Source organism: Tachyglossus aculeatus, chromosome 11 (assembly GCF_015852505.1).
Source record: "Tachyglossus aculeatus isolate mTacAcu1 chromosome 11, mTacAcu1.pri, whole genome shotgun sequence".
Lineage (NCBI taxonomy): Eukaryota > Metazoa > Chordata > Mammalia > Monotremata > Tachyglossidae > Tachyglossus > Tachyglossus aculeatus.
In genome coordinates this window covers 44,632,483-44,646,052 of record NC_052076.1, presented here as the reverse complement: position 1 = coordinate 44,646,052, position 13,570 = coordinate 44,632,483, and the positions used below count along the sequence as shown (strand labels likewise).

Below are 13,570 nucleotides of genomic sequence, written 5' to 3'. Positions count from 1 at the left end.
GCGTATGTTAAGAGCTTACTTTGTGCCAAGCACTTACTAAGCGTAGGGGTAGGCAGAAGGTAATTAGATTAGATCAGACACAGACTCTGTTGCACATGGGACTCACAGTCTAAGATGGGAGGGAGACCAGTTATTTTATCCCTATTTTACAGATGAAGAAATAGAGGCCCAAAGAAGTCATGACTTGCCCAAGGTTACACAACGGGCAGGTGATGGAGCTGGAATTAGAACCCAAGTTCCTTGTCTCCCAGCCTCATGCTCTTTCTATAAAATTTTGCTGCTTCTTCCTTTAACACTTCTAAACTTTGTAATTCCTTTGTATGGAATATGTTTTTGGAGTGAGGCTGTTCACATGCATTGCCTCACAGAGTACCAGCCATTTTGTCTTCCTCAGAGCCTGTTGACCAATATTTTTAGCCTCTTTACGTTGCTGGCCAGACAGTGGAATGAAGATTTACTCTTATCTTCATGGGCAGATGTTATGGTGTTGAAAATGTCCCACAGTGCTTTTTTCCTGCTGCATTCACCATCGTATGGGTTGTCTTTGTTTATTTTCTGGTCCGGGCAGATGTAATTTTCCGCATCTTCAACTGCTTTACTTTCTAAATGCAGAAATCTTTCTAAGCAGAATTCGTAGCATATATTTAACAAGATACTTATCTCTTGACTAACTTCAAGATGCTGCATCTTCAGTTCTTGTATTTTACTTTCTGTAGGTGCTGCATCCCTAGTGTATATATATATATATATATATATATATATATATATATATATATATATATATCATCATCATCAATGAAGAAAAAGCCAGTTACCCATCATCAAAACTGATTCCTCGCTCCCTGTAAATTTCCTAAAGAGTGACTCTGCCCTACCTTGAAAGCCTTATTGAAAGCACATCTCCACCCACCTGGCCTTCCCTGATTAAGCCCTCTTTTCCTTGTCTTCCACTCCCTTCTGCCCTCTTTCTGCATGGCCCTGTTGTGCTTCCTTCATTCAGTCCTGTTCCTAGCCTCACAACACTAATGTCCACATCTGTAATTTATTTATATTAATGTCTGCCTCCCTCTTTAGACAGTAAGGTCATTGTGGGCAGGGAATGTCTCTTACATCGCACACTCCCAAGCACTTAGTACAGTGCTCTGCACATAGTAAACACTCTATAAATATGAATGATTGATCCTGTGAACTGTTTTGGTGAAACTGTATTGTTCTGTTTGATTCCTCTGAGTAATATGGTGGCAGTAGGGGCTGCTGCATGATAAATCAATATGGGGTCTCCATAAGAAGGATGGACAGAGTAAAGTTGTTAAAGACCCAGAGAAGTACAGTCTCAAACAGTTTAGTGCAGCAGTGGACTCTTGGGCGGCCACCGCAGCAAACTGACCGGACTGACGGGTGACAGCTCTAGAGAGGCTTTTCCCCCTGAGCAGAGATTTCACAAAGACAGGAGACCAAGACTTAGATTTTCAAATAGTAGCAGGCACTTCTAGCATTAAGTCTGTCAGTACTGCATAGGGCTGTCTTTACTTGCACCCAGTGAGCAATGGAGTATCTAATTTCCATAGCTCTGTTTAGCTACAGGCATGACTAGAACTCTGTGTCAGTATTTGTCGTCTTTGAATATGAAAGCCAGATAGGTGTACTTATGTGCAGTTTGAGGTCATTTTTGATGCAGGTTAATATAACTCTTGGGTAGACTTTGAGAGAGATGTATTAGTGGATATAGTTTTGAAGATATTGAGCTTTTCTTCATAAACAGGAATTCACTGCTTGGTTGAAGAGATGCTTTTTACTACATTTTCATATGGAAAATGGAAAATTTTCATTTCATATGGAATACATTTTCATATGGAAAACTACATTTCATATGTTGCTTTCAGCAACATTTACATACATGGACAGAATATCATTGATGGCAGGGACATCTTCAAATATGAAACAGCCATTTGTTTACTTGCCAACATTTGCTACTCTCAAAGATCCTTTTATTGGGTGTGTTCCTTCTCACCCACCTGAAAGTACCTGCAGTCAGTTTTGCAGTTAATTGCAAGAAGCACCAATTTAAGCTGCCATGGTTCTGGACAATCTCTTAAAACCCTTAACCCTCTGTGATCTCACCATATGCTCTCAAAGCCCACCCTCTAATTCCCTCCTCCCTGTCCTCTTTTTCCCCACCCTCTGCTCCTTGTGGACAAGGATCTTGTCTACCAACTCTGTTGTTTTGAATTCTCCCAAGCACATAGTACAGTGCTCTCCACAAGTAAACATTCAAGAAATGCTATTGATTGATGGAAAACAAGTAACGTTTTTTCCAGGCAGTTGGGAGTGTGCTTGGCTCATGTTAAACATTGAAGTCAGTTCATAAAATAACAAATTCACCTCTTCCTTCGAGAGCTTCTGGTGTTACTTTCTGTCAGCCTGGGTGTTTTCCATGTTTCACTTTGTCAGTGGCATATTCAACTTATTTCCACAATATTTCCAAGTTATGCGTTCATTCTTGGTTTAAATATGACTTACTGGGACTTAAGTCATTGAAGAATTTTCTACAAAAGTTATCCCTCTAGATTATGTTCATTACCTCTTCATTTTTTATTTTTTCAGTGCTATATTTCCTCTATCCTTTATCCATTGTACCTATCATTACCCCAACCAATTTGATGCAGAAGTTATTTTTCATTTCCTGAGCATATGCAGAAATAGTAGAAGCTTTTGCCATTCTTTTCCCAAGAACCGTTCAGGTGCCTCTCCTGTGTCTTACTTATAACTGTGGAACTTTCTACACCTTACCCACTCTGGCCCTTGAATGATAAGGGCATTTTCAAACTCTCTGCTCTCCAGTACTCTAGCTTGATCACCGCATAGTTTGGTTTGCGTCTGGAGCATATGCTCCACCATTAAGTCAGTTCTCCTATAATATGGGAGTTACCTTCTTGATGCAGCCCACATTAAGGTAAACTTACACTAATGAACTCATGCCTGGATTGATGCTGCCCCTCTGCACACAAATGTTTCTTCTGATACTGAATCACTTTCAGGCTTTGCATGTGCCTTGTAGAAGGATGTTCCCTAATTCCCCAAAAGCATGTGAAGCAAGACATATGGAAGAATACACTCATTATGGAAGAACTGCCTGCATTTCTTTGTTGAACATCCCATTTAGCCTGGACTAAGTCCTCATTTCTTCTATCTGCACCGCCTTTGCTCTTGGCTGTTTACCTTTTAAGCACTTTGGCACTCAACTCCACAGCACTTATATACATAGCATTTTACTCTGTTCTATACTACTATGCTATTTCCCCAATCTCTAATTTATTCTAATGTCCGTCTCCCCCTCATAGACTGAAAGCTCCTTGTGAGCAGGGATCATGTCTTCCATCTCTTTTTGAATTGTACTTTCCCAAGTGTTTACAGTAAGTGCTCAATAAATACCATTGTTTGAATTATATCCTTATCAACATTGAGGTAGGAAGGTAGGATTTTGTGGGAATACTTTCTTAAGTGATGAGTAATACATTTGACAGATTTAGAAGAATATTTTCAATGTTTTCAGTTTTTCACCTACTTAAAGCAAATGCATCCTTTGAGTGAGAAATGAATGGAAATTTGACCACCCCTGTTTCTGAGCATTGAATGGATTGTGCCTTAAAAGGGCCCCACTTCCCTTTATTCCTATGTTGGGAGTTCCTTCAGAGGCAAAGCATTGCTGAAGGACAAATGTTACTTAAGTACAGTGGACCTAGGACAAACTATCCATTAAAAATGCATTTTTCCATTTGCCTTTAGTGGTGCTGGACAACAGATTTGACTTGCATTTAGAATGTTTCCTCTTGGAGACAAGCAGAATAAGAGCTGGAGGTGGTTGAATTTCTATTTTTTCATTCAACAAGGGAAGGAGATAATTGTTTTTCTTACTGGCAGTGAGTAATACAGTAGGGGGAAATGTGTCTTCTGAAAGCAGTGAATAATTAAGGAAAAAATAGAACCCCTCATGAAAGACTAGCTGCCATTGTGCTTTTGCTGCAGGCCAATTAGAACCTGAAGAGATTCAACTGCCTCCCTAGAGCTAAGAGCCACCAAGTGCCATGTGATTTGGTGAAGCAGATGTGAATCCTAGATTTCCAGTTCCCCCTCCCCCTTCTCCCATCAACTCATTAGGACTTGTTAATCTCTTCCTCCTCCTCATTGAGAATATGCTTTGTATTTACACCGAAAGCTGATTATATAGGAATGCAGTTCTTCAACTTTGTGGATATGCCCACAGTAATCTTAGTGCCTAGGGGAAGCAGCATGTAGCCCAACTGGAGGGATGCTAAAACTGGAACTCGGAGTTGCTGCCACCAAGGGTTAGAAGTAGTTTTAACCCTTTCAAGTAGTTATGCCCTCTCCCTTTTCTTGGTTCAGGTAGATGGTTTATTCATCATTGGCTGGATGTACCTGCCACCCCACGACCCCCACGTTGATGACCCAATGAGGTTCAAACCGCTCTTCAGGATTCATTTAATGGAGAGAAAATCTGCCACTGTTGAGTGCATGTATGGCCACAAAGGGCCTCACAATGGGCATATTCAGGTAAGGTAGAGCCCAGTTCTTAGCTTTGTCTAGGGTGGGCAGACATACCTCAATTCATGGAGGGTGGGGTTGGGCGTGGGGAGGGGCAGTCTGTACTGCTTCGTGAATTCTGCTCATGTTAAGTTTTGGATACTTGCTAAAAATGATGAGTTCATGTTGTTGGCTTCAGACCATACTCTGCCAGGAACTGATCCACACAGAAGGGAAGGAAATCTTCCTCTAACTTTACCCTTCTTATACATCATTTCTTTAATGTTATTTGGCTCGAGGAAGCTCTGAAAATCAGAATTCAGAGAAAACTATTGATTCTCCTTTCAGGTGGAACAAAGTGGGCTTCCCACCACATCCTAGTTCCTCACTGTTTGTTTTTTCCTTATGCAGGGGTACCTGCATTGCAGTAATCCACCAAGCCTATACGTCCTTGTTTGGCAGATGAGCAGCTTTGAGAATGGATGTCCGTGGCGGGGGTCCTAATGAGATGAGCTCATACTTTGAATTAGGACTTTAGCTTCTGTGGAAACTAGCATCATAAGTGGTTGAAGAGGAGACTGGGATCATCATTTGGAGGGGATGTGGGATGTCAAGGCGAGAAACTCAACTGGATAGAAACAAGTACTATTTTCAGAATGCCACTCCCTGCCTTTCCTCTGATAGGGGAATTATTGTATAAGGCTTCATTCCCACCGTCTGGGCTGAGCCAGGGCTTCGTGGTAGGGGAAGTATGCTTAGGGAAGGTGGAGGGTCTGGTGCCTCTACATGCAGTTTCCCTGCCCATTTTGTTCTAGTTTTACCATTGCATGTTGTGGTGGTGGTTTCTGAATTACCCTCCTAACACCATTTTCTGCAAATTCCTTTCTCTCTGTATATTCTAGATAGTGAAGAAGGATGAGTTTTCTACAAAGTGCAACCAGACTGATCACCATCGGATGTCAGGAGGGAGGCAGGAGGTAAGCCTGTTATCTATAGAGCTGCCGTCCTACATATCTATATATATCGGAAACTGAAACAATATTCATATATTGATTATTGTCGTGGTTTTGAAGACTGAAGGACAAGTCTTGAATACTTTCCCCATTTTGCAGCAGATTGTGTTTAACTTTGTCTCCAGAGCTGGTTTGTTATTATGTATATGTATTTGGGTAGATTCTGTTCTTCAGAAATGTGTGCACCATACAGTAATGCCTTCATCCTCATTAGAATTAGCAGTTAGAAGCTTTGAATCTGGTTCTGTGGGAGAATGACCTGTTGTAAATCTGTAGAGAGATGACTCCATAGGTTTATGCTGGATGAGGGGAGAGACTCTGTCTCCCCTTTTTTCCTCTTCCCACCCACAAAGCAAGGGCAAGGCCTTTATGGGTGTTGTTGGGCTGTCACGCCTCCCAGCAGAGCATGGGTAGGTAGGGTGGAGGCTTATGCCGGCTGGCATTCTGTTGTTAGTATGGACTCTGATATTCTAGTGTCTTGACTCCCTAACAACTCACGTAAAAATTCATGTTTTAGGGAGTGGAGAAGCACAAGTGAGGAGCAGAGTGCTGCCATCCTTACTAGCAATTTAAATGGAGAAAAAGGAAGGTTTGGAGGGAGGTTGAAGGTTTGGAGGGAGCTTCTCTTCTCTCCATGAGTCTTAGGAATTTTTTTTTGTTTGTTTTGGCCTCAGGACCTGGAACAAGCAGTGAGGGATTGGAGGGGTGGGGGCTGCGTGGGAAGGAGGGTTTAGTATTATTTGAGTGTAGTAATTATTGGAAGTGTATTCCCCATTTAAAGGAAAGTGAAAGTGTTCATTTAACCAAAACTACTGTTTGGTCCTAATAGAACATTGGACAAATGATATTTATGAAGGTTTCAGAAGTTACTGTGCCACCCTGGAGTATGTGACAATCTTGTAGTTCCAAAAGGGTGAATTAAGGAAAGATTGATAATGGAGAAAAAGAACATGAAATATTTTTGGTTTTTTAGGCCTAGTGAAGCTCTTCCTCAATTGGTGATCTTCAGGGATGATCAGCTACTCTGATAATTCTGAATTAAAATCCTGGTGTAATGCCCCCCCCCCCCCCCCCCCCCCCACCACATAGATAAGCCTGCATACCGACCAGTGGGCTTGCGTCACTTGTTTTCCCTTTCACACAAGTTTAGGGATAATTTTAAAATGTATATTTTGTTTATAAGCTTCTTTTCAGGACTCCTTTTGTTCTCCCACAAACTTTTCCTTGCACAGTTTGTGCCTTATTTTGTTGTGAGCCTGACGTATGGTAGCCATGCATTTTTAAATGTCAAAAGCTTTTGAAGCAATTGCTCTTCCTAATTCTTACTAAAATTGGAATTTTCTTTACTGAGTAAACATTTGGAAGACGTTGGCATATCTCTGCTTCTCAGCTTTAATTCTCCTCTAAGCCCCAGAACATTTGTTACAAGTCCCAGGATGCAGAAATATTTTGTACTGAAATTTAAGGGTCCAGCTTAATGAGATCTTTTCTTCATTCTGCCCTTCTTTCATATGTAAAATGTTGGGAAAACTTTATCATTTGCTGCTTCCTCAGTGTAGTATGTTGTGATAGAGCAAATTGAGGCAGGTATGTACTGTTGCGTTATGATCTCCAGAATATGAAAGGCTTTTATTACAGCTAATGGAAATGGGTTTATATTGTTAAAAGCCTAATTATACAACTTGGGATCCAGAGTTTTCTCATTAAAAGTAATGTAAGTGGAGTTTCTGTGATGCTTTCCTTTCCTAAACAGGTGTATAGTGTTTTTTTCCATAAGATGATGCTGTCATGTTTATACAGTGGCAGGCAAAAGTTTGATTTAAATAGTTATAAGCTGTCAGTTTAAGAAGGCAGTGATGACAGGAATAAAGCACCCTTGTTGACTGAAAATTGAATAGTGGTATTTTACTCAAGTAATCATTTAACTTTGTATTTGGATTAATCAGATTTTGAAAGACAAAAATGAATTTTAAAAAGCCCCTCTAACCCCCCCGCCCCCCTTACCCTGAACATTCAACACTGCAGCATTTTTAAGGATGGAAGTGATTTAACAGTTTTAGGGCCCTAGTACCGACCAGTCCCATAGATACTTCACCATGCGCAAAAAGGACTTTTTAAAAGGGATTTTTGTTAGATTTAAATTTTTAAAAAATTTCAAAAGAATGGAGAGGGATACCAAGATACTATATTCTTTTAACTTTTTTAACCAGCCGAGTGGCCAGTATTTAAAAGGTGGTGGGGCAAAGCCCCTAGGGAGCTTGAGAGTTATAATGCTGCCCTGCTTGCACAAGTCCAGCTGGCATAAATATCACAGTAGCCCTTAGAGCTAGCTACACCTGTATGCCACCCTAGTGCTGGTGGAGCCCAGCATCTTTGGAGAAGAATGAGATTGGGTATAGGCCCTTTCTTCTGGAGTTGGGCCTGGCCCAAGATTTTTGGTTCCTGCAGAGCTCTATTTTCAGGGATGGTCCATCTCCAATGGAGTGGACTGGCCGGGGACCCACAGGGCCCAAATTCATTACTAGATTTTCCTCCCATTCTCCAATTTTGTCCAAAACAATTTGTCTTTTTGATCTTCTCTAGGGGGTTTGAAACAAGTCTTAGCTTATCTTCAGGGCTCAGCTTCCAATCTTTCCAAAATCTGAATAAGATATTTTCATAACAAGTGTTTTGTCTGGCCTAAATGGCCTGGTTAGTATTCCTTTGATTTTTCTGTTCTGTGAAAACAAGATTCTAACCTTTTGGAGGCCTTGCCTGTGATACTAATCTGATCAAGTCCGGAACTACTATTTTGGCACTAAAACCTTTGCTCCTTACATTCACTCACTTTTCCTTTTATGTCTCAACAAATATACCTATTTATTGAGTTCAAGACATCCATGTTTTTAAAGACATGTAAATTCAGGTTTGTGAGATTGTGGGGAAGAAAGAGACCATAAAATAAGATTATGGTGGTTTTCATTTGATTGTTTTCAACACCTTTTCACCAGGTTGCCACTCCCCACTGCCCCCCACACAACAGAGCTGACTAATCCCACTTATTTGTGTGACTTTTTTACAGCCTCCTTTCTCCAAAGGGCTGCATCCTTTCAATCAGCATAATAATATCTGACATTCTGCTTGGATTTGGGGCAGTAACATGCCAACTTTAGGTAACAAATGGTAATTCTTTTCTAAACTCTTTTAGAGTCTGCTGGACTCTGCCGTATCAGAAATACAGGGCTCTGGTTGTGGCTACAATACATTAATCGTTACAAATGGAATCAGTAGGCGCCAAATATTTCATTGCCTATTGGAAATACCTAGTCTCACACTGTGATAAAATATGTAGCATATGACTAAGGAGATGGGGGCATGGTCGTGGTTAAACATCTGTTGATGCCAGTGTTCTTACGGTGAATTTCATGGATCGTATTATTTTGGAAGGAATTCCGAACATGGCTGAGGGAAGAATGGGGACGCACTCTAGAGGATATTTTCCACGAGCATATGCAGGAGCTTATCTTGATGAAGTTCATTTACACTAGCCAATACGAGTAAGTGACTGTATTATCCTGCGTGGGTACAGGGTGGTCTAATTTGGTGTGCCTTCTTACTCTGATTGAGCTGTTCTATTAACTCTCTTTTTTATCTCTTAAGGATCAGTCTACATGGCTATTTTTTCAAGATTTAAAAAGCTGTTGCCATCTTGTAAATACGTGCCCAAAACACAACATCCCCTTCACCTTGTTGCAACTCTTCTTCCACCATGGAAGCACACAAGTAGTTAATGAATAAAATCGATTTCCTTTCCTATTCAGAAGGCATCGAAGCCTTGGAAGAAGGCAAATGCTATTTTCAAGGAAGCTCTATTGGAGCTGAATTTAGTTTTAAAGTGTCACTTCACTTCCAGATACCACATGATGTTCAAATAGGCAGAGTGTAAACCCATTATAATTTGGGCTACAGAGAACATAAATATCCTCCACTACTGCCTGTCTGAATTATAGTGGGAAATAGAAGAGGTGTCGGGGAGAAATTGAAGTGACCATGTGCAGTCTGTTTAGTGTCACAGTTGGATGTTCTCTGTGAAATGAGGAAGAGGCGTGTGAAGGAAAGAAGTTGAGCAGGGCATTTCCGTGGTTCAGTATTCCCCTGTCTTTCCTGATTAGAATGCCTCTGACACGCCTCTGCACTTCCCAGCAGAGTGATGGTAGTGGTAGTTCTTTCCTCTGAGGCTGGATTTTGCGGCTTTCGTGTCGACAAGGGAATGGAGGCTGGGCAACTCTGAGGGGGCCCCTCTCTCCTGCTGGAACTCTGCACAAATCAGGCCTAAGGAGCACGACTAGACTTTGTAGTCCTGACCCAGTGGGGCCTGGGAAAGAAGCTTCAGAGATTCCAAAAATGGTACATGGGAAGAGAGTGAACCTTTGCCAGGATGATTGAGGGACTGACCAAACTACAGTTTAGCTGGGTCCAAGCTGGTTCCACCCAGCATTCATGATTAACTCCTCTTCTTAGTTTATCTTCAGTGGTCTCAAAAATCTGTGGGCAAGGTTCAGTGCTGGAAATACCACCTGGTTCTTTACACTACAGGTGACCATCCAAATGGGGACTCTTTGGCCTAGTCCTTTACTGTTGGCCACATCAAAAGAACACCTAATGTATGCAGAGCAATCAGTCAGTCAATCAGTAATATTTACTTAAAGTTTATTGTGTGCTGAGCCCCTGGGAAAGTACAGTGTAGTAGAGTTGCTAAGCATACCCCCAGAGAGCTTGCAGTCCAGAGGGGGAGACAGACATTACAATGAATACATTTAAAAAAAAATTACGTATAGAGGAAATGGGAGAATATAATGGGAGAGCTTGATACAAGTTGCTGGGGAAGTAAAGGAATAGAAAGGAAATATAAGAGGAGATCTTTGGAGTGTATAGTTTATAATAATAATAATAATAATGGCATTTTATTAAGCGCTTACTATGTGCAAAGCACTGTTCTAAGCACTGGGGAGGTGACAAGGTGATGCGGTTGTCCCACGGGGGGCTCACAGTCTTAATCCCCATTTTACAGATGAGGGAACTGAGGCCCAGAGAAGTGAAGTGACTTGCCCCAAGTCACACAGCTGACAATTGGTGGAGCCGGGATTTGAACCCATGACCTCTGACTCCAAAGCCCGTGCTCTTTCCATTGAGCCACACCGCTTCTCTGCAGTTTGGGAAGTCCTTTTTCATATCGGCACAGATTTATTTCCCAGTTTTAAATATCTTGGGCACTTTGCCCTATATCCCAGCTGACTGGAGCTAATATGACCTAAAATGCCCTGGCTTTCTTAATTGCAACCTGATGAGAAAAAGAACCACATATAAATAACTACATAAAGTTGGGGCAAATTCTCCTTTTCATGAACAGGACAGGGTTAGGTAAGAGCCCCTGTGATGTGGCCTGATCTTAATCTCAATCTAATGATAAGCATCAGATTAGAAAGTTAATTATATAATGCAAAAAGTGTGACATCCTGTCACATAAAAAAAAAAAACCCAAAACCAAATCTAGCCTACATTGGGGTTTTTTCCACCATTCTCATAGTTCTAGCACCAATAATTGATCTCTTCATTTTCTAACCTTAGTCCTCCTGGCTAACCCCTGCCTTCCTTCAGTCTTTTCTTGCTATGAATATACCATTTCCCCTCCAGCCTCTGATAGCCCCTTCCTCTCCCTAACTTTTCATCTCCAGCATTTTCCCGATCTCTAAATTGAAAAAAAAATAACAATAGAAGATTCATCTTTATTGACCAGTGATTTCCAGATATTCACTATTGATAATGAATTTTAGCCCCCTAATCAGGAAAGGAGGTTTAACGAACCAATTGTAAATTCTAGGCAGCCTTTCTTTCACTTCCCCAGTAAATATTTGGGGCTGGAATATTCATTTCTTAGATCAGCAACATGTAGAACCATTGCATGATGAGCACTTCATTTAAAAGGACTAGTTCATATTGATGAGGTACTGTCTGAAGTGCTGGACCTCTTTTTTGGCAAACCTCAAGTTGAAAAACTCGTGTGCTATGTAATTGTACTATTTCACTTTTCTAAGCCAACAATTAAGCCTCGTTTTGTCCGGGCACTGACGGAAAGGAGACGATAGTTTTTGAGGTTTTTCTCATGTTCTCTACTTTGCTCTGATCCTCTTGATCTGATTGGTGTGATCTCTCTGCCTCTTTTTCAGTAACTGCCTGACATATCGGCGCATCTTCCTCCCTCCTAGTAACCCTGATGACCTCATAAGGCCAGGTCTCTTCAAGGGAACTTATGGGAGTCACGGCTTGGAGATTGTCATGCTCAGCTTCCATGGCAAATGTGCAAAGGGGACTAAAATAACCGTAAGTGTGTCAACATCATCACTGTCTTGGCTGGGCTGACTCTTGTGTCATTCTTGGCTCCTTTTTGAATGATTAGCTATGTTTTCTTTCTTTGGTCAGGCATAAGGGAGTTGTTGATCTGAGCCCATTTGTGCTCAGATTTATCTGCTTGGATATATATATAAAATGCAGATATCTGTGCAAGTACACCTTGTTCTCCTATACTGTGAGGGCTATGTTCTCGCATAAAGTAAACTTGCCCTGTGGTACTCCCCTGTTATTCCGACGACCCGTGTATGTTTGCGTAGTTGGAAGAACATTCCTTAGTTCCCTAGTCACATTCTGGTCAAAACACAAATTGAAAACATGGGTTAGAACTGTGTGTTCAAAGAATAGGTTGAATGGGTGTCAGAAAGGTAGCCCTGGTTCTAGAAAGCAGTTAGTCATGGGGGCACCATCTCGAGGAAGAATTATTCTTACTATAGTCTCAGAGATTGCTTGCTAATTGAATTCTACCTTCCCACTGGGAAACAAATTCTCCTATCTCTTATTCCTGTGTGAGCATTACTTAACATCCTTAAGGACGGTGTGTGGGGGTGGAGCGAAAGAATAATTTCCCTTCAAAATTCCTGTATTTGCCGCTGAAGCAAACTTTCTTCCAGCAGAGAATCTCTCCTGGGTGGTGGTAGCCTCCCCTATTTACAACACACTCCCTGTGTGCACCAGTTTCCAATGCCTAACGTAAGTGTCTTAGAGGAAACAGACTGGCCACATCCATCCTATTCCATCCTACCCTTGGGCTCAGTACCCCCATGAAATGTAGTTAGGCTACTGAGGTAATGCTGCTGAGTATGTTGAGCCAAATTGTTATAGTCTGGGGTGTAGCATTTTATAGATTCACAGTTATTCTTTAGAAGGGTGATTAAATTTGTGAAAGAAAATATAGTACTAGACGTAACCTTTCCTTTCTTGCAACTTAACCCTTACTAGAGTTAAACAATGTCAGAATGCCAGAAACATTGCTGGGCTTCCTGTCTTTCCTCTTTTCTGGGATCTGTTATTGGGTCTAGTTCCTGAAAATGTCCTCCAGGTGGGACAGTTTACGTTTATGAGTGACAGAAATTTTGCTCCTGATGGACTCTTCCGAGTCACTAATAATAATAATGGTATTTGTTAAGTGCTTCCTGTGTGCCAAGCACTGTTCTAAGCGCTGGGGCAGATACAAGTTCATCAGGTTGCCCCATGAGGGGCTCACAGTCTTAATCCCCATTTTACAGATGAGGTAACTGAGGCACAGAGAAATTACGTGATTTGCCCAAGGTCACACAGCGGACAAGTGGTGGAGTCGGGATTAGAACCCAAGCCTGTGCTCTTTCCACTAAGCCATGCTGTCAAGTGGTCAAGCATTCTCCCTGATGGGTTTCTATCTAGATGTTGATCATCTGTCAGCATCCAGATTGTTGTGTCACCTAAGGAAGAGGAAAAAAAAAATCAACTTTCTTTTGGTTATATTACAGGCATCAACCTTAGTCTCCTGTTAAGGTATACTAATAATAGTGGTGGTATTTGTTGAAAGCTGACTATTTGCCAAGAATTGTACTAAGCCTAGGAGTAGAGACAACTACCATCTGTAAACGGATGATTCCCAAAACTATATCTCCAGCCTGATCTCTCTT

At 41.4% G+C, this 13,570-nt stretch overlaps 1 protein-coding gene across 5 annotated transcripts in view; it reads left to right on the top strand.

Annotated features, from left to right (window-relative positions):
• Positions 1–13,570, top strand: part of FBXO31 (F-box protein 31) — a 54,595-nt gene that overhangs the window by 32,153 nt on the left and 8,872 nt on the right. For 3 of the 5 annotated variants that reach the window (XM_038753454.1, XM_038753455.1, XM_038753451.1), the window contains 4 exons: positions 4,405–4,572; positions 5,445–5,519; positions 8,982–9,091; positions 11,762–11,915. In XM_038753454.1, the coding sequence (XP_038609382.1) occupies positions 4,405–4,572; positions 5,445–5,519; positions 8,982–9,091; positions 11,762–11,915 (507 nt within the window). The remainder of the gene's footprint in view (positions 1–4,404; positions 4,573–5,444; positions 5,520–8,981; positions 9,092–11,761; positions 11,916–13,570) is intronic. The other 2 variants (XM_038753453.1, XM_038753452.1) reach the window with 1 other exon arrangement.